Source organism: Salvelinus fontinalis, chromosome 19 (genome assembly GCF_029448725.1).
Source record: "Salvelinus fontinalis isolate EN_2023a chromosome 19, ASM2944872v1, whole genome shotgun sequence".
Lineage (NCBI taxonomy): Eukaryota > Metazoa > Chordata > Actinopteri > Salmoniformes > Salmonidae > Salvelinus > Salvelinus fontinalis.
The window spans coordinates 38,376,187-38,402,552 of record NC_074683.1 but is presented as its reverse complement, the minus strand read 5'-3'; the positions used below and the strand labels follow the sequence as shown (position 1 = coordinate 38,402,552).

Sequence of the window (26,366 nt, the reverse complement as noted above, 5' to 3'; positions counted from 1 at the left end):
CACATCAAGAAGATACAAGCTAACACCCGGGTCCAGAAACAACCCTTAAGGACTGTGTCTATTTCTTCACTCACCATCATCTTGTGGTGTTGGTATTCTAGGCCGAAGTAGTCTCCCTCAACGAGGTTCAGGTGGGTACACACCAGGTCAAACAACACCTTGCCTGAGGCTCTTTGCTGTGAAAGACAGAAACATACATGGTAAGTTAGAGAAATACCTGGTGCAGTAGTGAATTACCTATTGACTGTACGGTGGGCTGGCTGGCATTCACTAGCTCAATCACTCAATGATAAATGTGTACTTAGACTATGGATGATATTGTCCCTCGGTTTTAAAGACTCATTCTGATGACATTTCACAGAAAATCCCCTCAGCAAAGACTATCTGCAAGGTTAATCAAGGATCAGCGATCACGAGAGCACATTCAGGACTGGATCTTATCACCCCGTAGGCGCTCCCGAGTGGCGCAGCGGTCTAAGGCACTGCATCTCAGTGTTAGGGGCGTCACTACAGACCCTGGTTTGATCCTGAGCTGTATCACTGTCATTGTAAAATAAGAATTTGTTCTTAACTGACTTGCCTAGTTAAAATACATCTCTCTAGGACTTTGTGGATCAAGAGGAATGCCACAGACAAACAACAGAGACATTTGCAGTAGTGACTGAGTGTAGTATGACTGGCTGCATGGATAGTGGGTGGCTCCATAGAAACCATTCCCCTCCCTTCACTCCCAGAAGATTGCTCAAAACCTCCCCCTCCTCTCCTCTTATGGAGGCCCAGAGAGGTGGGACACTGAGAGGAGCAGACAGAGAGAGGGAGGGGGGGCGGGACTGTGACTTTGTTCTGTGTTCCCAGTATCACCATGGGGACTGATGATGGCACAGTGCTCTTTGAAGCTGATCTAGTGGCAACCCAGCTCACCTAGGAAGTCCATTCCTCCATGACTCTTTCAAGTCTCCGTCAGAGTCGGTCATCTGGCTGTTTTTCACCCACTACTTCTTTTCCTGTCCCATGGGAACATACACAGCCAACACCAAGGCTACCCCTTATAGCTTCCCTGACTTTTGAGAAAAAACCTACTCATTTATGACACGTTTCATGAAGCTAGGCGTATGTCGCACGACACTACTTCAAAAGGAGAGGCACTTTAACGTTTAAAAAATATATATATTATTTTTATACACATTTTTAAAAGATATAACATTAGCCTTGGAGATCCACAAAAGTGTTGCTCCTTGCAACAGAATTTAGCAGGCGCTATCGACAAAGATCATTTGGATAAAGTTGTGATGGACTACTTTCTGCATAAGGTCAGTGTGAGCCGGAGTGCTTGGCACAACAACGGGTCAAACAAGCTGTAGCTAGCTACAAACCGCCAGCAGCACCCTGAATAACACTGCTGGCTTGCCTCTGGAGCTAGGCAGGGTTGATCCTGGATGGGAGGGCCAGGAGGACACACTCTTTTCTCTGGTCTAAAAAATTATTCCAATGCCCCTTGCTGATGGGACATTAAACGGGTGTCCTAACTCTCTGTTGTCGCTATAGATCCCATGGCACTTATCGTAAGAGTAGGGGTGTTAACCCCGTTGTCCTATCTAAATTCCCAATCTGGCCCTCAAACCACCATGGCCACCTAATCATCCCCAGCTTCTAATTGGCTCATTCCTCTCCCCTGTAACCGTTCCCCAGGTTGTTGCTGTAAATGAGAATGTGTTCTCAGTCAACTTACCGGGTAAAATAAAAAATGTACCAAAAAGACATGCTGCCATGAAGCGTTCATCCATGTATATGGGTAAGAGTCTAGCTACATTTTCAGATATTATACGTTTCAAATTTTGTCAAAGTCATATTCATTGCAAGTTAAAGCGTACCGTTAGCTAGCGAACGTTAGCTTGCTGGCTCGCTAGCTAACGTTACGTGTATGATCTGTGTAGTAATATTATTTGTATCTCAGAAATCCATTTGCATTGCTAGTTATGGCCAAATGTTAGCTAGCTAACATTGAACCTAGTTGGTTAGCTTTAGTTACCTGCAGTTTCATACTACAGCATTTCATGTGGCTAGCTATAACAATCCATTTATACTGTAGCTATGGGTTGAGATTGTTTAGCTAGCTAGCTACAGGTCTACACTCTTCCACTTCGCAAGAGAATGATAACCTGACCCATCAAGTTAGCCAGGTGTGTCCGGGGTAATTACAGCCATCTATGGTATTTCATGAACATGTGTACATGTCTAGACAATAGTGACCCGTCCACTTAGCTAGATGTGGCTGTGGGGTGGTTATAACATTTCTTTCACATGACCCATTCATTTAGACAAGTGTCTGGGTGAGCATCTAATAATGATAAAATATTTATAAAATATTTTTATCTGGACACTTTCAAAGTCAGATTAGGATATTGTCCAAGGACTAGAAAAGGTGTATTTTTACCTGCAGTTTGTCCTTATCGTAGGCTACTATCTTTGGTTGTTTACTACACTACCTTACTCACTCTGTTTAGCACATGGCCTCACGTGAATCCTTAAAGAGATGGGTGGGGCTAAGGCTTAAGATGGTGTGAACAACGCTGAATAGGTATAGACAAAGAAGAGCTCTCCAGTAGGTGTATCAAAACATTTAAGGGTCATTTTATCAAAAGTGGGGTTTCAAAGTTAACTTTCAAAGCAGAATTACTTTCCCATTGTTCTTCAACTGCAGTGTATAATATACAATTTTCTAGCTCGGAGTCTCTACTTTTATCCAATGTAAAAAAACACAATTTCAAATTTTGCTACATAAGACTGAATCGGGGTGGTGGGTCACATTTAGAGGCACAAAGGGATGGCAGGGACTGCAGTTAAAGCCACATGTCCTGTTGGAAAACCCCTAAGAAGACAGAAGCATAGCAGGCAGGCAGGGGAGTTGAGCTGTTTAGCCAAGCTGCATTCTTTTGAACGGTTTTCACCGGAGCAGAACGTAGCACAGTTATGCCAGTGTTTATAGTAACAGTCCCGCCCCTTTGGCTAGGATAATCTTCACCCTCCCATTCTATCGTTCTGCAATCTTCACCCCCCCGTTTCTCCCCTTATTTTCTCATTCTACAATTTTCATCCCACCTTTCTCCCCCTATTCTATCATTCTACAATCTTCACCCCCCCATTCTATTCTTCTACAATCTACACCACCCTCTTCTCCTTCTCTACTCTGTAACTCCTCCACCCACGTACTCCTCTCCTTGTTCACCAAGCTCTCTCCCTCTCCTCATTCAGTCCATCTCCACATAAGGGCAGTCATTGGAACTGACTTGCTCTACTTCCTGGATTACTGTATGTAGTGACCTCTTCCAATCACAAGAGGGCAATCCTCATTAATGACCCATGGGAAATAGGTTCATGTTTTGCATTATTACACTCACTTATATCAGTGTTAATTAAACAGTCAATTGCCTCAATCAGATAAAACAATATTTAAATTAAATCTGTCCAATATAGCACCACCATAGCCAGCTCCCCTCTCCATAGCTTTCTGGTTCCCTGATCTCTCTCCCTACACGACTTTCCCTCCTGACTACAGGATGTAGGGGGCTAAGGGCACCACACAGTGCCCACCACAGAGGACCAGCTGTTTCCATATGGTGGAGGGGGTGATGAGTGAGAGCACAGGGGAGCAAGAGGCTAGAGGCCACCAGAGCATCCACTAGCCAAACACCCACTCACACACACTGCTGCCGGCCTGCCAAGGTCCTGCTGCTGCAGCCCCCACAGCTGTGAACCTGCAGTGTCAGACCTCTCGACAGAACCAGAGAATCATACGGACAGGAAATCTAAGTTAGTAGCCTGGGTTTTCTGCATTTGGTACGAGAATACAGTGCATCACTAGAATACAGTGCATCACTAGAATACAGTGCATCACTATAACACAGTGCATCACTAGAATACAGTGCATCACTAGAATACAGTGCATCACTAGAATACAGTGCATCACTAGAATATAGTGCATCAATAGAATACAGTGCATCACTAGAATACAGTGCATCACTAAAATACAGTGCATCACTAGAACATAATGCATCACCAGAATACAGTAATATAATGAAGTGTGGGACAGCGTGAAAGATATACATTCTAATGGACAGACAGAGGGTGAAGAGTGGGGGACAGCGTGAAGGCTAGACATTCTAATGGACAGACAGAGGGTGAAGAGTGGGGGACAGCGTGAAGGCTAGACAGTCTAATGGACAGACAGAGGGTGAAGAGTGGGGGACAGCGTGAAAGATATACATTCTAATGGACAGACAGAGGGTGAAGAGTGGGGGACAGAGGATAGACATTCTAAGGGACGGACAGAGGATAGACATTCTAAGGGACGGACAGAGGATAGACATTCTAAGGGACGGACAGAGGATAGACATTCTAAGGGACGGACAGAGGAGAGACATTCTAAGGGACGGACAGAGGATAGACATTCTAAGGGAAGGACAGAGGAGAGACATTCTAAGGGAAGGACAGAGGATAGACATTCTAAGGGACGGACAGAGGATAGACATTCTAAGGGAAGGACAGAAGAGAGACATTCTAAGGGACGGACAGAGGATAGACATTCTAAGGGACGGACAGAGGATAGACATTCTAAGGGACGGACAGAGGATAGACATTCTAAGGGACGGACAGAGGATAGACATTCTAACGGACGGACAGAGGATAGACATTCTAAGGGACGGACAGAGGATAGACATTCTAAGGGACGGACAGAGGATAGACATTCTAAGGGACGGACAGAGGATAGACATTCTAAGGAACGGACAGAGGATAGACATTCTAAGGGAAGGACAGAGGATAGACATTCTAAGGGAAGGACAGAGGATAGACATTCTAAGGGAAGGACAGAGGATAGACATTCTAAGGGAAGGACAGAGGATAGACATTCTAAGGGACGGACAGAGGATAGACATTCTAAGGGACGGACAGAGGATAGACATTCTAACGGACAGAGGATAGACATTCTAAGGGACGGACAGAGGATAGACATTCTAAGGGAAGGACAGAGGATAGACATTCTAAGGGACGGACAGAGGATAGACATTCTAAGGGAAGGACAGAGGATAGACATTCTAAAGGACGGACAGAGGATAGACATTCTAAGGGACGGACAGAGGATAGACATTCTAAGGGACTGACAGAGGATAGACATTCTAAGGGACGGACAGAGGATTAAGAGTGTCTCAGTGGTGGTGTCTTGGTGGGTCTCATTCAGAGCTGCATTACAAAGCAGAGATGAGTGGAGTAGAGATGAGTAGAGGTGAGTAGAGCTGAATAGAGTGGAGTAGAGCAGATCAGAGTGGAGTAGAGTGGAGTAGAGCTGAGTAGAGTAGAACTGAGTAGAGTAGAGCTGAGTAGAGTAGAGCAGAGCAGAGTAGAGCGGAGTAGAGCTGAGTGGAGTAGAGCTGAGTAGAGTAGAGTAGAGCTGAGTAGAGTAGAGTAGAGCGAAGTAGAGATGAGTAGAGCTGAGTAGAATAGAGTAGAGCTGAGTAGAGTAGAGCTGAGTAGAGTAGAGTAGAGTAGAGCGGAGTAGAGTAGAGCTGAGTAGAGTAGAGCTGAGTAGAGTAGAGTAGAGCTGAGTAGAGTAGAGTAGAGCTGAGTAGAGTAGAGCGGAGTAGAGTAGAGCTGAGTAGAGTAGAGCTGAGTAGAGTAGAGTAGAGCTGAGTAGAGTAGAGCGGAGAAGAGTAGAGCTGAGTAGAGTAGAGTAGAGCTGATTAGAGTAGAGCTGAGTAGAGTAGAGCTGAGTAGAGTAGAGTAAAGCTGAGTAGAGTAGAGCGGAGAAGAGTAGAGCTGAGTAGAATAGAGTAGAGCTGAGTAGAGTAGAGTAGAGTAGAGTAGAGCGGAGTAGAGTAGAGCTGAGTAGAGCAGAGTAGAGCAGAGTAGAGCTGAGTAGAGCCGAGTAGAGGATGGCTGGATTAAAAGCAGAGGCACACTGGACTGGAGTAATTAATAGTCCTGCCATCTGTGACTACTGCCACCACCAATACAATAAGAACCCCAGTCATTAATGAAGCCCATGAGTCACAGTGACTGATCACTGCCAAGGCACAGCCACCATTACTCTGCATACAGTACAGTAGTACACAGCCACCATCACTCTGCATACAGTTCAGTAGTACACAGCCACCATCACTCTGCATACAGTACAGTAGTACACAGCCACCATCACTCTGCATACAGTACAGTAGTACACAGACACCATCACTCTGCATACAGTACAGTAGTACACAGCCACCATCACTCTGCATACAGTACAGTAGTACACAGCCACCATCACTCTGCATACAGTACAGTAGTACACAGCCACCATCACTCTGCATACAGTACAGTAGTACACAGCCACCATCACTCTGCATACAGTACAGTAGTACACAGCCACCATCACTCTGCATACAGTACAGTAGTACACAGCCACCATCACTCTGCATACAGTTCAGTAGTATAATACACACACACAACCACACACATATTCACACAAACACTCTATCACATGTCACACACACACATGATTTCTGGTCCAATACCCTCGACACAGTACGGTACAGAAACCTTCCTATGATGAGTTCTGGTCCAATACCCTCGACACAGTACGGTACAGAACCCTTCCTATGATGAGTTCTGGTGCAATACCCTCGACACAGTACGGTACAGAAACCTTCCTATGATGAGTTCTGGTGCAATACCCTCGACACAGTACGGTACAGAAACCTTCCTATGATCATTTCTGGTCCAATACCCTCGACACAGTACGGTACAGAAACCTCCCTATAAAAAAAGGTCACACTGCATCAAGCTTGGCAGCTGACATTTTATCCTGATCTGCAGTACCAGGAGAATGTCACAAATCGTTTTACTTTGGGCCTTCCTCTAAGGAGCATTTCAGATGGTTTGCACATCAATACTGGTCTTGATCCTATTTCAGCCCTTCTCTGTATACCAATTATTGCCAGACATGAACTTGTTTGAACACAGTCTCATAGGATGTCAGCAGTGTTTATATGTTCCAGCGGAGGCGTGTACTTCTCAGTACACTGACCTCTTCATGCTACAGCTAATAGGAGAGGGGTAAATAGAGAAACCAGGTTTGGTTACGGTCAGGCCAAACCGTCGCCCTCCTCCCCCCTCTTCCTCCCCCTCAATCTGTTTGTAAACCTTGTGTCAGATAAAGGCTCCGTCAGGTGTTCGAGATTTGAGGCATTAGGTCTGAGGCCTCCCCCAGACTAGGTTCTGTGGACTGGTTCTGCCAGGGTCTGCTAGCTGGCAAGGCCTGGTTTGTGGAGACTGGAGATCCAGGCAGTCTGCCACACAGCACCACACCACAGAGCAGAATCTGGAAAACCAGGCACATTGAGACTGTACCGGGCAATGAGAATGCACTGGGATAGTATTCCTATGTCTGTTTCTTAATTTAGAGAAACTGTGCCGAGCTGAGATCACAGGCTTGGCTAGAGGACAGGAGCATTCCCATTCAGAGACTTCTTGTGGTGCTTTCATTGTAAACAGATGTGAAGAGCTGTCTCTGACTCACTGTCTCTGACTCATTGTGTCTCTGACTCACTGTGTCTGTCTCTGACACACTGTGTCTGTCTCTGACTCATTGTGTCTGTCTCACTGTCTGTCTCACTGTCTGTCTCTGACTCACTGTGTCTGTCTCACTGTCTGTCTCGGACTCACTGTGTCTGTCTCACTGTCTGTCTCTGACTCACTGTGTCTGTCTCACTGTCTGTCTCTGACTCACTGTGCTGTGCTTACCAACGCAGCGATGCAAAGTAACACTATAGGAATGCATCATGACATCAACATAGACAGAGGATTAAGGTAGGCATCAAAGCATGACTACTTAGATGTAAATAAACAACAAAGGTCATGCTAAAAAGCAGGTGTCTTACATGATTGCACGTGTCTGTTCATTGTCAGTCAGTAAGGGATGCATTGGTGCCGATTTCCCCTCTTCCGACTACCACAAGGTTGGTATTTGCCAATCTGCCTCCGTTCATTACGATGATCAAATCCAGAAAGAACTGAGTGGTTTTGGGAAGTTTGCTAGTGGTTTTCGTGTACTGTCGGCAGGTTTTCAGGCAGATGCCGTTAAGCACGTTGTTTCGTTCCGGAGGCAAGTGTTCATGTTTCTGAACAACAATGAGCAACAGTTAAATGTGCATTTTAAAGTGAGGCATGGGAAGGGTCTCCACGTGGGGTTTGACAGCACAGATAGTCTGTGATGCTTTGAGTGTGGGAATTTGGGGCATAAGATCTTTGCATGCCCACATAAGGGCTGTAGACAAGGTGAGGGTACAAGTGCAGTGGGGGAAATCAAGATCAACGTGCAGGGGGCCATGTGATGCAGGCAGCAGAGGCTGGGCCTAGTCATGCTGTAGTGCTGTGATGTGATGGTGGTGGTGTAGATGAGGCTGGGTCTAGTCATACTATAGATGGTGTAGATGAGGCTGGGTCTAGTCATGTTATAGATCGTGGTGTAGATGAGGCTGGGTCTAGTCATACTATAGATGGTGGTGTAGATGAGGCTGGGTCTAGTCATACTATAGATGGTGGTGTAGATGAGGCTGGGTCTAGTCAGGTTATAGATGGTGTAGATGAGGCTGGGTTTTGTCAGGCTATAGATGGTGGTGTAGATGAGGCTGGGTCTAGTCATGTTATAGATGGTGGTGTAGATGAGGCTGGGTCTAGTCATACTATAGATGGTGGTGTAGATGAGGCTGGGTCTAGTCATACTATAGATGGTGGTGTAGATGAGGCTGGGTCTAGTCAGGTTATAGATGGTGTAGATGAGGCTGGGTTTAGTCATGTTATAGATGGTGTAGATGAGGCTGGGTCTAGTCATGTTATAGATGGTGGTGTAGATGAGGCTGGGTCTAGTCATACTATAGATGGTGGTGTAGATGAGGCTGGGTCTAGTCATGGAACAGATGGAGGTGTAAATGAGGCTGGGTCTAGTCATGTTATAGATGGTGGTGTAGATGAGGCTGGGTCTAGTCATGTTATAGATGGTGGTGTAGATGAGGCTGGGTCTAGTCATGTTATAGATGGTGGTGTAGATGAGGCTGGGTCTAGTCAGGTTATAGATGGAGGTGTAAATGAGGCTGGGTCTAGTCATGTTATAGATGGTGGTGTAGATGAGGCTGGGTCTAGTCATGTTATAGATGGTGGTGTAGATGAGGCTGGGTCTAGTCATGTTATGGATGGTGGTGTAGATGAGGCTGGGTCTAGTCATGTTATGGATGGTAGTGTAGATGAGGCTGGGTCTATTCATGCTATAGATGGTGGTGTAGATGAGGCTGGGTCTAGTCATGCTATAGATGGTAGTGTAGATGAGGCTGGGTCTAGTCATGTTATAGATCGTGGTGTAGATGAGGCTGGGTCTAGTCACGTTATAGATGGTGGTGTAGATGAGGCTGGGTCTAGTCATGTTATGGATGGTAGTGTAGATGAGGCTGGGTCTAGTCATGTTATAGATGGTGGTGTAGATGAGGCTGGGTCTAGTCATGTTATAGATGGTGGTGTAGATGAGGCTGAGTCTAGTCATGCTATAGATGGTGGTGTAGATGAGGCTGGGACTAGTCATGTTATGGATGGTAGTGTAGATGAGGCTGGGTCTAGTCAGGTTATAGATGGTGGTGTAGATGAGACTGGGTCTAGTCATACTATAGATGGTGGTGTAGATGAGGCTGGGTCTAGTCATACTATAGATGGTGGTGTAGATGAGGCTGGGTCTAGTCATGTTATAGATGGTGGTGTAGATGAGGCTGGGTCTAGTCATGTTATAGATGGTGGTGTAGATGAGGCTGGGTCTAGTCATGTTATATATGGTGGTGTAGATGAGGCTGGGTCGAGTCATTTTATAGATGTAGGTGTAGATGAGGCTGGGTCTAGTCATGTTATAGATGATGGTGTAGATGAGGCTGGGTCTAGTCATGTTATAGATGGTGGTGTAGATGAGGCTGGGTCTAGTCATGTTATAGATGGTGGTGTAGATGAGGCTGGGTCTAGTCATACTATAGATGGTGGTGTAGATGAGGCTGGGTCTAGTCATACTATAGATGGTGGTGTAGATGAGGTTGGGTCTAGTCAGGTTATAGATGGTGTAGATGAGGCTGGGTCTAGTCATACTATAGATGGTGGTGTAGATGAGGCTGGGTCTAGTCAGGTTGATTTTGCAAGAAGTATAATTGTGTTCTGTTGTGACCATTTCTCTGCTGTGTGAAAAACAGTGCATCACTCTGTGCTCTGAGCCTCCTACTGTTCATCTTAACTCTGAAAATAACCAAATTGATGATCCAGCCTTGCTATGCCCCCTCTTGCAGAACACATCAACAGAACACAGGGGAAGCTCATGCGGCACAGGTTACAACAAACCAAACGATTATGGGCACATTATTTTGCAATAATTTGCTCTACTTAATCATGATATTGTGTACATTCAACAGCTGGAGACCCCTCTTTCATGGCTGGCTTAGAGGATCATGGAAATAAACTGAGGAGCAGGGGGTTTCTAAGGAAGTTTGGAATTAGCGAAACGCTGTCCCTCTTTTCCCCTCTCATCCCTTAATCCTCTTCAGTACACTTGAAAATCAGGCACCATGCTGCTTGACTTAAACTGCCAGACACAAATATTCCCAAAGCCAGTCACTCTGTGTCGGACACTTTGCTTCAGCAGCAACTGACACGTGTCTACTATTCCACTCCAGATATGTCTAGAAAACAATATGACAATAAAACAGAGAATGACAGTGACATAGATGTCAAATTGTCTAAATTCATCCCTGTGCTGTGTAGTCCTGACTCTCTGCTGTAGAGACAACTATTCAGATAGAGACAACACCACCTGTCACGTTCGTCGTAGTGAGGAGACCAAAGCGCAGCGTGATGTGAATACATACTTTGTGTAATGTAAGACGAATGAACATGAAGAACACTGAACAAACTAATACAAAACAACAAAACGAACGTAAACGCTATAAACAATGAGTGCAGGCATGCAACTTCACATAGACAATAACCCACAAACCAAACTGGAAAATGGCAACCTAAATAGGATCCCCAATCAGAGACAACGATAAACAGCTGCCTCTGATTGGGAACCAATCTAGGCCACATTAGACCTACATATGTCTAGACTAGACACACACACCGAGACATACAAAAAACCCTAGATAAGACAAAACTTGTCTTATATCCCTACCGGGTTTGGCCGGTAGGGATATCCTTGTCACATCGCACTCCAGCGACTCCTGTGGCGGGCCGGGCGCAGTGCGCGCTAACCAAGGGGGGCGGGTGCACAGTGTTTCCTCCGACACATTGGTGCGGCTGGCTTCCGGGTTGGAGGCGCGCTGTGTTAAGAAGCAGTGCGGCTTGGTTGGGTTGTGCTTCGGAGGACGCATGGCTTTCGACCTTCGTCTCTCCCGAGCCCGTACGGGAGTTGTAGCGATGAGACAAGATAGTAATTACTAGCGATTGGATACCACGAAAATTGGGGAGAAAATGGGATAAAAATAAAATAAAATAAAAATGGTCGAGCAGCGAACGTGATGCGCCATTGAAAATGTTTTTCTGAATATCTTCATCAGGTGCCATTCTTGTTACACACTACGCAACTTTATGGGCTGATTCAATGCCGTAAAACGGGGGTATTCAACCTTTTGCTTACATATAAAGGGGGTCCATGGGTGGCGGGGGTCCCTGGGCAAGAAAAGGTTTAAGACCCCTGCTGTAAAAAGGTCTGTTGTAATGGCGGTGCAGTGAGGTGTTGTAATTGGGCACCGTAATAAATCGGCTCCACCTCAGCTCCCACAAGGGCCTGTTTGACTCATGCATGGGACAAGCCACCAAGAGAAATAGCAGAGGAAATCTCTGACCTAGGCTATTCATAAAGCGCCTGAAAGTAGGAGTGCTGGTCTCGGATCAGGTACCCCCTGTCTATATGATATTATTCATTATGATCAAAAAGGCAAGACTGCTGAACAATTAATCAAATGGCCACCCGGACTATTTACAAGGTTGCTTCTCAGTGTTTATTATCTATGCATAGTCACTTCATGTACAAATGACCTCGACTAACCTGTACCCCTGCACATTGACTCGGTACCGGTACCCCCTGTATATAGCCTTGTTATGGTTATTTTATTGTGTTACTTTTTATTGTATTTTTTACTTTAGTTTATTTAGTAACTCTTTTCTTAACTCTTTTTCTTGAACTGCTTTGTTGGTTAAGGGCTTGTAAATAAGCATTTCACAGTAAGGTGTGTATTCCACCTGTTGTATTCGGCGCATGTGACTAATAACATTTGATTTTGTTTCATATGCAAATCAGTGCCCGCAAATACAGCATGACTAAAGCTGAGAAAATGACAGCTGTGAAAAAAATTGCAAACAGACTGAAATATGCGCTTAGGTCAGAGCCAAGGGATGTGGGAAAAAAAATAACATCCATAAATTTGCTCATTTATGCCTTTGTCAACTCTCTGCAGATTGAGGTCCATGTGAACTGACTGGGAGTGATTCTGAGAGGTCAGAGGGCACCAGAAAAAGATGCAAACTCAAGCATAGGCTATAACTTGACTGAGGGAGCAACTCGAGTGTTCATGCGAGGTAACGAAAAGGTGAAGAGACTTCCTGAAGCCATCACAGTCCAATGAGACCCAGAGTGTTCATGCGAGGTAACTAAAAGGTGAAGAGACTTCCTGAAGCCATCACAGTCCAATGAGACCCAGAGTGTTCATGCGAGGTAACGAAAAGGTGAAGAGACTTCCTGAAGCCATCACAGTCCAATGAGACCCAGAGCTAACCAGCCGCGCACTTGTACCTTAGGCACCAAATCCAACCCAAACATAACAGGCCAGGTTCATTGAACTCTCCGCTGACCATGATGCTCCCTCCGGAGTCGTGAATGTTAACTCATCTGTATAATCCTTACAGGCGAGAGGGATGTGAGTATGAAACTTTCATACAGATTACAGCTGATTTAGCAGTGTTAAGAACCTGAGGAACAGCCTGGGGGGAGCTTTCAGAAACACCAGAGCACGCTGGCCAGGTACTCCCTCTATGGTTCAGATCAGATCTGAATGGCTGCATACGTCAAATATAATGTTTTCACGGTATACCGAAACTTCGTTATTTTTTTTCAATACAAACAAATACAAAAATTTGTTACCGTCGGTACTTCAGTCAAATGTGTCTCACATGATTGAGAGGATCAATTCTGTCTGTCAGCGCACTGGCACAGCCTCTTTATAGCGTGAAGAACCAAGTGACTGGCTCCCCACTCAAGTTAACACAGTTGAATAACGCAACACGACATGTAGACATGTTGAAACGGTTAATTACTGCTCTCAAGACAATGTCCAGTACAGGCTAGAACACTTTTACAATGCAAGAAGATACCGGCAGCTTCCAGCTTTAATTGTAGGCTAACTTTCCTCGCTAGCTTACAGCTGAATTCATCTACCCTAGTACTTTGTTTGTGATAATATGCAAACCATAACGCAAAATATGCTAATTTCAAAGCTGATTGACACCAAAAACTTTATTAATTTGGTCTCCCTCGCCACCAAAACCTAATTCACTTCTTAGTCTCCTGTCTGGTTTCCACAGGATTTCGACCATAGCCACAAAGTCAGATTCCACAACCACATTCTTCCTTGTGAACAAAGTCATTACTTTCTTAAAGAGACAGCGCACACTTTTATAAAACAAGAGATTGCTTCTTCTATGCAAATGTTGTTGATCAGTAACAATAAAATAGAATGTTCTCATAGCAGTTGCCAATAAAATAAGTCCTAAATGGAAGGGAGTGTTTGTCATCTGTAGCCTTATGATATCAGTTCAAACAAGCTCAATAACTCAAAGCATGACACACACTGATTCCACGGGGTTGGGTTAAATGTGGAAGACACATTTTCGGGTTGAATGCATTCAGTTGTGCAACTGAATAGGTATTCCCCTTTCACCCTTTCGTCTTTCACTCCTATTCGCCTGTATTGTGAATAGGCCTAGGCTACATCTTGATTTACCCAGTTTATCAACAGAGATTTACCATTCAAATAAATGACTACCATTATGTTGTTTTGTAGTTAGATTGCAAAGTCAAATTGATTATGTAATTGATTCATTCTTGCATACATGGCTGTCTCTAAAACAATGGACATTAAATTGTTAAAATGTAATGATATTGAACTCAAAAGATGCCCAACGATAAAACAGAGCAGTAGCTGAGTTTCTCTCTGGATCAAGTGCCATTCTGGGATTTTGGCTAATATGCCTTTTTTTCCCTGTGTGTGTTATTATTTATCGTGATGGTATCAAGTATCATGATACTAAACCTGGTATTGGTATCGAAGTCAAAATTCTGGTATCGTGACAGCACTAGTAAGATATGTAGCCGATGGGACATGCTTGGGTATAATTAATCACCAAAGTATGTTAATTAAGTGCTTGTAAATATGGGGCACTGCAGTTAAAAATAACTGTTTGGGAATATCGGAACAGACACCCTTATCTGCGACATATCTATGTGTTTGTGCGTGCGTGCTGTTGAAAATACTGAACCCAAAGATAAGGTGAACGACTACTATATTTAGAAGCTTGATAGACAAACAATAGTCAGACATATGCATCAAAATACTATAGCGTAGATTTTACTGTAATACCCAATGTAGTATACTGTAGTGTTTACAGTTTATTATCGTGTAAATACTGTAGTAAAACAATTGTGTGTTTTTGCGGACTGTAGTATTTTTGTGGACATTTCTGTAGTATTTACTACATAGTTTTTTTTGTGTGGATAATACTACAGTATTTACTATAGTATTCTACAGTATACTACACAATTCTATACTAAGTACTACACATGATCGAGGGATACTACAGTGTGTATAATAGTATTCTACAGTATACTACACAATTCTATAGTATTTTTTATTTGGGACGTTCCTCTGAGAGGTTCGTAGCAATCTACCCCCCTCCTCAAGGGCAGGCAGTGTAAATACTCTTGCTTATCTCTTTGTTCTCCAAGTGTTCTGGGCCCCTGGTCAAAACATGAAATCAAGGTTGTCGAGACCTCTAAGGTGGGTGAGAGAGAGAGAGAGCATTGTTAATTAGATTTGGTGGAGACAAATTAAGTGTTCTTCATCATTAATATGCAGACTAGCACAGCAGACCCACAGAGCCCAATAACGTTAACCGTGCCAACTGCAAATCATCAAAGGGAAAACAACTGCAAATGTGTTGAGAAATTATAGGATAACACTAACTCAGTTGATGGGTTCTGCAACAGCAACATGTGGTGGAGTAATACTTTGAATATTTTATTCAACCCTTTGCACTGATACTCAGTGATGCAGGCAATAGGACAACAATATTGGTGTGGGAAGGAGAGTGCAGTAAAACAGGCTCTAACCTACTGCTGTAGTGTTATTGGCCTCATCCCAACTGACAACACCTCACTAATGACTTAGCAGTGTGGAAGGTAGCCCCTGTCTGGGGAAAAGAGTCATCAACACAGAATGGTTACAGACACAGAGGCATATGCTATGGCCCTAAGATGTTTCACTGTCCCACAGCGTGAGCCCGTGGTGGGCGTCAACAGGGTGGAGGGAGACTGGGCTATGACGGGGTTGGTAGAAGTAGCCTCTAACCACTGATACCGAGTTGGATCTTTTCCCATTCTCCTAATGATTACGGGTAGTATTGGGAGTAGGGTAATCTGATCCTAGATCTGTGGTTAGGGCTGGGGCAGGTATGACCCAGCCAAGGTGTAGTGGACAAGTCAACAGGGGTGTAAGGGAGGCAGTTCTTCCCTGGGAAGTGACATGCCTGGTGGTGCCGCTCCTTGAAACATTTCCTTTACCCATAATCCTCCGGGTAATAAATGATGACAGCCACAGATGCTCCGTTCCTGGAGAAGACCAATCAATGTGCCTCCTGCAGATTAGTGTAAACTACTTAACCTCCAGCACTGTAACGGCTGTCTACTTAAGGTAAGGGTCGGACCAAAATGCAGCGTTGTATGCAGACATGAATATGTATTAAGGGAAAAAACAAATACGGAAAACACTCGGAAAATACAAAACAACAAAACGAACGTAGACAGACCTGAACTTGATAACTTACATATACACGAAGAACGCACGAACAGGTACAGACTACACAAACGAACGAACAAACGAAAGAGTCCCGTGTGGTGCACAGACACAAACACGGAAGACAATCACCCACAAACAAACAGTGAGAACAGCCTACCTTAATATGGTTCTCAATCAGAGGAAACGTCAAACACCTGCCTCTAATTGAGAACCATATCAGGCAACACATTAAACCCGACATAGAAACACAACACATAGAATGCCCATCCCAACTCACGTCCTGACCAACTAAACACATACAAAACAACAGAAAACAGGTCAGGAACGTGACAAGCACAACAAATCTACTGTCACTCTACAGGGCACTCCTCACAGGGAACGGAAGTTCACTGTACCTGTTTGACACCATTGACCTTCAAACACCGAGAGAGTTGGCACGCTAGTATAAAAATATGCTAGCCTCAAGGCTGTCAAATTAAATATTAATGACTGTATTATAAGTACAATACATGATAGAAGTATTTCAACACTCCTTCCAATTAGTGGATTTGGCTATTTCAGCCACACTCGTTGATGACAGGTATATAAAATCGAGCACATAGCCATGCAATCTCCATAGCCAAACATTTGACAGTAGAATAGCCCATGCTGATGAGCTCAGTAACTTTCAACTTGGCACAGTCATAGGATGTCAAATGTGCAACAAGTCAGTTTGTCAAATTTCTGCCCTGCTAGAGCTGCCCAAGTCAACTGTAAGAGCTGTTATTGTGAAGTTGAAATGTCTAGGAGCAACAACGGCTCGGCCCCGAAGTGGTAGGCCACTTCGCCGAATGCTGAAGCGCATAAAAATCATCTGTCCTCGGTTGCAACACTCATTACCGAGTTCCAAACTGCCTCTGGAAGCAACGTCAGCACAAGAACTGTTTGTTGGGAGCTTCATGAAATGGGTTTCCATGGCCGAGGAGCCGCACACAAGCCTAAGATTACCATGCACAATGCCAAGAGTCGGATGGAGTGGTGTAAAATTGAGGCTGTGATTAAAAAGTTAGAGCTCTTCTCTGTCTGCATTAACAAGGACAAATCAAATGTTATTTGATGACAACACATAGGTCTTTCCATCGTTGTTTGATTTTGTGTGTGAAAATGAACTCAAGTTTACAGACGATGTCAAATGTGATTTAGCGAAGCATCTGAGTAAGTTGGGTGCGCAATTACGCAGGTACTTTTCCAAAACGGATGACACAAACAATTGGATTTGTTATCCCTTTTATGCCCTCCCTCCAGTCCACTTAACACTATCTGAACAAGAGAGCCTCCTCGAAATTGCATCAAGCGGTTCTGTGAACATTTTATTTAATAAGAAGCCACTGTCAGTCCAAACATAATTGATCTGGGAGAAAGCAGATGCTGGGCTGAGGGCACTGTCCTTCCTAGGGATGGAGATTAAGGTCAACTGACAATAAATCATTTCCTGTTTTTTTTTACAGGCTCCACTGATGTTCGGTCAATATAGCCACGCTACGGAGTACACTCAATCTAAACAAACGTAAGGGACAAGGGTATGGAAGACCAGTATATAACTAACTTTTCACTTCTGAACTTTGTGTCAGGGACAAGTTGATTGAATTGTGTTCAGGGTTCTCCACATACCAGATTAGAACCATGTGATCATGATTAAACCAGTGCAAATGTAATTATTGGGCTTCTATTACCAGAACGCGAACAAAATTTGCACAAGTAATAGCAAATTTCCACAGAGGCTGCTAGCAAAATATGCTAACAAGCGCAAATGAAAATAAACAAATTGCAAAGACAGGCAATCTATCTCATAAAGTTATACATAGCTAAGAGCTACCGAATGTCATTTTTTTTGAGAGTTTGGACATTTTCAAGCAAATGTGAAAGAGAGACATTGTGCAAATGCTTGTCTGAAGGAAGAACAGCATGTGTACTGGAGCAGCATGTGTACAAGCGGTGACTGCGTGGAGTCTGGAGTCGCTAAGGCAATGAGCCTGCCTGCTCTCCTTGGAGAAGAGGGAGGAGGAGCACCTGGAGTCGCTAGGGCAATGGGCCTGCCTACGGGGACTCAGAAGGGCCAACTACAGAGGAGAAAAACTGCAAGGAAATCAAAATACAGATAACAAAGAGCTTCTGAAACAGGAAGCATTATTACGCCCTGTCACCTTATTAATTCTGCCACTTACTTAGATAAGTAGCAGGTTAAACTTAGGGGTTGTAACGGTCCTGACCTGTTTTATGTTGTTTTTTATGTGTTTATGGTCAGGGCATGTGTTTTGGGTGGGCAGTCTATGTTATCTGTTTCTATGTTGGTTTTGGGTTGCCTGGTATGGCTCTTGATTAGAGGCAGGTGGTTTGCGTTTTCCTCTAATTAAGAGTCATATTTAGGTAGGTGTTTTCTCACTGTTTGTTTGTGGGTGATTGTCTTCCGTATCTGTGTTATGTTTGCACCATACGGGACTGTTTGGTTGTTCGTTCATTTTCGATGTAGTCTGTTCCTGTCCGTGAGTTTTACGTTAGTTTTGTAAGTTCATGTATAGGTTTTCGTCTACGTCGTTTTCTTGTTTTGTATTTTGAAAGTGTTTGTTTTCGTGTGCCGTCGTTACAAATAAAAGATGGCTTATTTCCCGAATGCTGCATATTGGTCTGATGATCCTTCTCTCCTCTCCTCGTCCGAGGATGAGGAGAAAGACAGCCATTACAGGGGTCTTGTTTAAGGCAGAATTGTGTTAACACAGATCTAAAATGCTTCTTCTTGTCATTTCGGCATCAGACTCATTTTGTGCCTCAGTTGCACTTCTCCACTCAGATGAGAATTCACTAAAGGGAATTCTATCAGCAGACGACGCTCTGACTGATGTGTAGCTACTTTTCTCCAGTACTTTTCTCGGTGTAGTCAGCCTACTTTTCCCCTGGGGAAAATACAAGATTAAAATAAGCAAAGCATTAGGATAGAAAGCCACTCCTATCACAGGGCACAGTGGGTCAGGCCTCTAAAACCACTCTCACAGGGCACAGTAGGTCAGGCCTCTAAAACCACTCTCACAGGGCACAGTAGGTCAGGCCTCTAAAACCACTCTCACAGGGCACAGTAGGTCAGGCCTCTAAAACCACTCTCACAGGGCACAGTAGGTCAGGCCTCTAAAACCACTCTCACAGGGCACAGTGGGTCAGGCCTCTAAAACCACTCTCACAGGGCACAGTAGGTCAGGCCTCTAAAACCACTCTCACAGGGCACAGTAGGTCAGGCCTCTAAAACCACTCTCACAGGGCACAGTAGGTCAGGCCTCTAAAACCACTCTCACAGGGCACAGTGGGTCAGGCCTCTAAAACCACTCTCACAGGGCACAGTGGGTCAGGCCTCTAAAACCACTCTCACAGGGCACAGTAGGTCAGGCCTCTAAAACCACTCTCACAGGGCACAGTAGGTCAGGCCTCTAAAACCACTCTCACAGGGCACAGTAGGTCAGGCCTCTAAAACCACTCTCACAGGGCACAGTAGGTCAGGCCTCTAAAACCACTCTCACAGGGCACAGTAGGTCAGGCCTCTAAAACCACTCTCACAGGGCACAGTAGGTCAGGCCTCTAAAACCACTCTCACAGGGCACAGTAGGTCAGGCCTCTAAAACCACTCTCACAGGGCACAGTGGGTCAGGCCTCTAAAACCACTCTCACAGGGCACAGTGGGTCAGGCCTCTAAAACCACTCTCACAGGGCACAGTGGGTCAGGCCTCTAAAACCACTCTCACAGGGCACAGTAGGTCAGGCCTCTAAAACCACTCTCACAGGGCACAGTAGGTCAGGCCTCTAAAACCACTCTCACAGGGCACAGTAGGTCAGGCCTCTAAAACCACTCTCACAGGGCACAGTAGGTCAGGCCTCTAAAACCACTCTCACAGGGCACAGTAGGTCAGGCCTCTAAAACCACTCTCACAGGGCACAGTAGGTCAGGCCTCTAAAACCACTCTCACAGGGCACAGTGGGTCAGGCCTCTAAAACCACTCTCACAGGGCACAGTAGGTCAGGCCTCTAAAACCAGTCTCACAGGGCACAGTGGGTCAGGCCTCTAAAACCACTCTCACAGGGCACAGTAGGTCAGGCCTCTAAAACCACTCTCACAGGGCACAGTGGGTCAGGCCTCTAAAACCACTCTCACAGGGCACAGTGGGTCAGGCCTCTCAAACCACTCTCACAGGGCACAGTAGGTCAGGCCTCTAAAACCACTCTCACAGGGCACAGTAGGTCAGGCCTCTAAAACCACTCTCACAGGGCACAGTAGGTCAGGCCTCTAAAACCACTCTCACAGGGCACAGTGGGTCAGGCCTCTAAAACCACTCTCACAGGGCACAGTAGGTCAGGCCTCTAAAACCACTCTCACAGGGCACAGTGGGATCTCCTTCGCTCCTTCTGTGCTGTTTGCATTGTGAACCTTCCCATTCGTACAGACACCAAGCCACTCCTCCTTCTGTGCTGTTTGCATTGTGAACCTTCCCATTGGTACAGACACCAAGCCCCTCCTCCTTCTGTGCTGTTTGCATTGTGAACCTTCCCATTGGTACAGACACCAAGCCCCTCCTCCTTCTGTGCTGTTTGCATTGTGAACCTTCCCATTGGTACAGACACCAAGCCACTCCTCCTTCTGTGCTGTTTGCATTGTGAACCATCCCATTCGTACAGACACCAAGCCCCTCCTCCTTCTGTGCTGTTTGCATTGTGAACCTTCCCATTGGTACAGACACCAAGCCCCTCCTCCTTCTGTGCTGTTTGCATTGTGAACCTTCCCATTGGTACAGACACAAAGCCCCTCCTCCTTCTGTGCTGTTTGCATTGTGAACCTTCCCATTGGTACAGACACCAAGCCCCTCCTCCTTCTGTGCTGTTTGCATTGTGAACCTTCCCATTGGTACAGACACCAAGCCCCTCCTCCTTCTGTGCTGTTTGCATTGTGAACCTTCCCATTCGTACAGACACCAAGCCCCTCCTCCTTCTGTGCTGTTTGCATTGTGAACCTTCCCATTGGTACAGACACCAAGCCCCTCCTCCTTCTGTGCTGTTTGCATTGTGAACCTTCCCATTCGTACAGACACCAAGCCCCTCCTCCTTCTGTGCTGTTTGCATTGTGAACCTTCCCATTGGTACAGACACCAAGCCCCTCCTCCTTCTGTGCTGTTTGCATTGTGAACCTTCCCATTGGTACAGACACCAAGCCCCTCCTCCTTCTGTGCTGTTTGCATTGTGAACCTTCCCATTGGTACAGACACCAAGCCCCTCGTCCTCACAACGACAACAACAAAGATCATTTCTTCCTCTCTGACAACAAGCAGTTTAAACTCACTCTTTGCATCTGAGGTTTGGTCAAACAGAATTCGGTCATACTGTATGGACACCGGAACGCTTAGATACATTATTTTACTGGAATAGATGAGAACTTAACCTTTCAAACCATACCCAATTTATGTCTCAACTCCTAAATTGTAGAACAGAGCAGACCCCTACTAAAACGAGAGTATCAAGGAACATGATTGTGGAAAATGAATGCTCAGTTTCTGTTGCGTGGTACCACGTACCGCTATAGCTAGCAGCATTTTAGCCAGACTGTTATGTGCTAGCTGTCTAGTCTGTGTTTAATAAATGTGCAATGAGCATAAAAAGACTCATTCATATAAGGAACTGGCAACTTGTTCTCATTCTGAGAAATAAGCCTCTTCTTGTCAAGCTAGGCCACTTCATTTCAATATCTAAACAAAATGAACAGGTTATGATGTTCTAACAGTTGGAGACGGACAGGAGGGTGTATTCAACTGTGCTACTTTGTTAGCAAGCAAATAGTTCTAAGTTGGCTAGACTTTAACATAAAGATTAGCTTGCTCGTCGCTAGCACGTGGGCTTGTGCTTGAGAGAATGTTCATGAGACCTCTGTTAATGTTCTAGAATGCCTGCTACAAGAAGTTGATCTTTCTTACTGGATGTGCATGGTTCTGGTTCAATTTGGTCCGCAGTAGGATCAGGGCAGCTTTAACATGGACCACCGCAGTAGAACCAGGGCAGCAGTAGGACCAGGGCAGCTTTAACATGGACCACCGCAGTAGAACCAGGGCAGCAGTAGGACAAGGGCAGCTTTAACATGGACCACCGCAGTAGAACCAGGGCAGCAGTAGGACCAGGGCAGCTTTAACATGGACCACCACAGTAGAACCAGGGCAGCAGTAGGACCAGGGGAGCTTTAACATGGACCACCGCAGTAGAACCAGGGCGGCAGTAGGACCAGGGCAGCAGTAGGACCAGGGCAGCTTTAACATGGACCACCGCAGTAGAACCAGGGCAGCAGTAAGACCAGGGCATCTTTAACATGGACCACAGCGGTGGGACCAGGGCAGCAGTAGGACTAGGGCAGCAGTAGGACCAGGGCAGCAGTAGGACCAGGGCAGCAGTATGACTTGGGCAGCAGTAGGACCAGGGAAGCAGTAGGACCAGGGGCAGCTTTAACATGGACCACAGCAGTAGGATGAGGGCAGCAGTAGGACCAGTGCAGTTTTAACATGGACCACAGCAGTAGGATTTAGGAGATGTCCAGTACATTATGCCATCATTAAATCCATTCAGCATCAATAGATGTAATATCTGGATCCTAATTAAAATCACATGATTGTTGTTTACCTTTGAACCCAAAACTGTTTAACTGGAGGGCATGTCTTCTCCAGTTTAGGTGAGGCTTGGAAGCCTGGTGACTGGTAAAACAGTTACTCAGCTGTGCCAGATTCAGCTCATGCTGAATAAACAAATTTAGTGTTAACTGTGAATACTTACTACTAAAAGTGAGTATGTTGATGACAATACACATTGACCTTTCAAGTGGCCATTTTAAGAGTAGAGACAATGAAACTATCAACAAATGTAGTGTAATTGTAATTGTGAACCAAAAATAGCCATGTTCAAGAGACTACTAAGGCGAAGGGGTAAAATGCAGACAAATGATTGTTATTGTCTATACAGTTTCATACCATGATGACAACTATTGAAAGACCAAAGGATATTCAAATGGAACCACATTGAAGCTTCAGGGGGTTCGGAGACAAACACCAGATAAACTGCAGGCTGATTGATGAGGGAACATTGCCTTCTGCCTGTAATGGCTTCACCAATAGGCTGTCAGAGGTAGCCACATTGTTGGCAGTGACCGTCAAACCCAAACAACCATTTTCCCCAGTAGCGACAGACTACAAACCTCAGTGCCCACAACAACAAACCAGTCATGCTGGATCTGTGAAAGGAGAAATCTACAAGGACAAACCCTTCGATATCAATTAGTAGAATGTCCCCCATTCTTCCCTTATTGACATGCCTTTGATTCATTCAGCGTTGCACTTCCGAGCCTCACTTTCCAATAGAAACAAGGACAGAAAGCCTTCACAGTAGGGATGCCCACCCAGCTAGCACATAATGTTCTTAGAACCATTTGTTTCTTAGAGCTTGGTGAGAGCGTGGTTGTCCTATGGTTATTTTGCATACAACCTTCTCACAGTTTCTGAGAATGGTGCAGAATAGTTGCTTGGCTTTGGAACATTCTCAGCACATTTAAGGAACTTGACAGAAAAACATATTTTTCTTGGAATTTCATTACATTAACAGAATGTTTCCTAAAAGTAAAAAGACTGTTACATTTGATTAAAATGTTGGTAATATTCTAGGAACGTTCTCCAACTGGTTTGACATTGGGAATGTTCTCAAATTTCAGTGATTCAGCACAACGTTTTTTGCAGGTTTCCTCATGGTTCTATTTAAAGTCATGTTCTCAACTTGCAGAGAACGTTAAAAACTTCTTAAGGCTAGGGGGTGCTGTTGTCACTATTTATGGTAATCGTGTAATTTTTGAAACGGCTTCCTACAAAATTCTTGATCGTACAATATGCATATTATTATTATTATTGGATAGAAAACAGTCTATAGTTTCTATAGGAGTTGAAATTTTGTCTCTAAGTGGAACAGAACTCATTCTACAGCAATTTCCCTGACATGGAGTCAGATTTCAGAAATTTTGGCCACTGTTCTGGAGTCAGTTTTAAGGCGAATGTTATTCCTATGAGTATACGGACACTGCTTACGTCTTCCCCTGGATGCCTTTACGTGATGACGATTTGAATGGGGTCGATTGCGCAATCACAGGCACTACAAATAAAAAAACCCTGTAGATAGGAACTCTTTTCTTGCTGCGTCATGCGCGCGGCGGCCACCGACCCGCACTTGTTCCAAGCATTAGTGTAGGGAGTAATATTACTCCGGTCATGTTTCTACTAGTTATAGGAGTTAAAAACATCATAAGGTAGTTAATTTAAAGCGTTTTATAGCAATTTATATCCGTTTAGTGCGATTTTGGGACATTTATTTCTGAGACGCTGTGAATCTCTGGGCACGCTTCCAGTTCATCCCGAACGCAGTTGGCATTTCCACATGGCAAGAGGACAGCTTTCCACCAAAAGACGATTAGACCCAAGAAAGGATCCTTTGCCCAAGATACTGATGGAAGAACAGCTCAAAGTAGGAAAGTTTTATTATGATAAATCGTGTTTCTGTCGAAAAATGTTAGTGGCTTAGGACGCCATCTTTTTTGACGTAACTTCGCTTGGCGCAAACTGTATTGAAAAGTAAGGATAATTTAAAAAATGTAATTCCGCGATTGTATTAAGAATTAAATTGTCTATCAATCGCTGTCCACCCTATATTTTTTAGTCACGTTTATGAGTATTTATGTATACGACTAGATCACTGTCTAATGTGGCGCAGGACATTTTCTGACCAGCTGGGCAACTTTTCTCATTGTCTAACCATGATTTTGGTGGCTAAATATGCACATTTTCGAACAAACTGTATATGTATGTTGTAATGTGATGTTACAGGGGTGTCATCTGAAGAATTCTGAGAAGGTTAGTGAAAAAAATAATATATTTTGGCGATGTTGACGTTATCGCTCACTTTGGCTAGAATCAATGCTGGGGTAATGTTTGCACATGTGCTATGCTAATATAACGATTTATTGTGTTTTCACTGTAAGACACTTAGAAAATCTGAAATATTGTCTGTATTCACAGGATCTGTGTCTTTCGATTAGTGTATGCTGTGTATTTTTACGAAATGTTTGATGATTAGTAGTTAGGTAAACACGTTGCTCATAGTAATTATTCTAGTCCATTTGTGATGGTGGGTGCAATTGTAAACTATGCCATCTACCTGAAATATGCACATTTTTCTAACAAAACCTATCCTATACCATAAATATGTTATCAGACTGTCATCTGAGGAGGTTTTTTCTTGGTTGGTGGCTATCAATATCTTAGTTTAGCCGAATTGGTGATAGCTACTGGTGTTGGTGGACAAAGAAAAGATGGTGGATTATGCTAATGTGTTTTTAGCTAATAGATTTACATCTTTACATATTGTGTCTTCCCTGTAAAACATTTTAAAAATCGGACATGTTGGCTGGATTCACAAGATCTGTGTCTTTCATTAGCTGTATTGGACTTTAATGTGTGAAAGTTAAATATTTAAAAAAAATATTTTTTTTGAATTTCGCGGCTCTGCCTTTTCAGTGGGGGTGGGGGGGGTGTGCCGCTAGCGGAACGTGTGTCCTTGAAAGGTTAAGAAACAGGGTTCTTCTGTGGGCATTTCAGTAATTCAGCATACTGTTATACAACACAAAAAACATGACATGCTAGCTCCGTCCTGGTGGCAAACTGGACTAATTCCATGGATAGAATACAGAAATAAAAGGTGTGAATCTCACTGATGCCTTGCCACAAAAAAAAAAAAAAATGTTTTCATGATTAAAAACTTATTTTCAATAGGGGGGCACTGTTTTCACTTTGGAAAAAATCGTGCCCAAATTAAACTGCCTCGTACTCTATTCTAGATCGTACAGTATGCATATTATTATTACCATTGGATAGAAAACACTCAAGTTTCTAAAACTGTTTGAATTATATCTGTGAGTAAAACAGAACTCATTTTGCAGCAAACTTCCAGACAGGAATTGAAACATCTGAAAACGAGGCTCTGTTTCAAGGCCTGCCTATTCAATTGCCTAATATTTATCGATATGCATGCACTTCATAGCCCTTCCACTAGATGTCAACAGGCAGTGGAAGGTGGAATGGGGTGTCTAGCTTGATCTGAGGTCGAACAAGAGCTCTTGGAATGACGTGTCCAGAATTTCCTTTCTCTACCTAGGTACGGGAA

At 44.3% G+C, this 26,366-nt stretch overlaps 1 protein-coding gene across 7 annotated transcripts in view; it reads right to left on the bottom strand.

The window, feature by feature from the left end:
• The window catches only part of LOC129816694 (FERM, ARHGEF and pleckstrin domain-containing protein 1-like), a 165,038-nt gene that overhangs the window by 62,372 nt on the left and 76,300 nt on the right, over window positions 1-26,366 (bottom strand). For all 7 annotated transcript variants that reach the window (XM_055871473.1, XM_055871472.1, XM_055871477.1 and 4 more), the window contains one exon: window positions 75-176. In XM_055871473.1, the coding sequence (XP_055727448.1) occupies window positions 75-176 (102 nt within the window). The remainder of the gene's footprint in view (window positions 1-74; window positions 177-26,366) is intronic.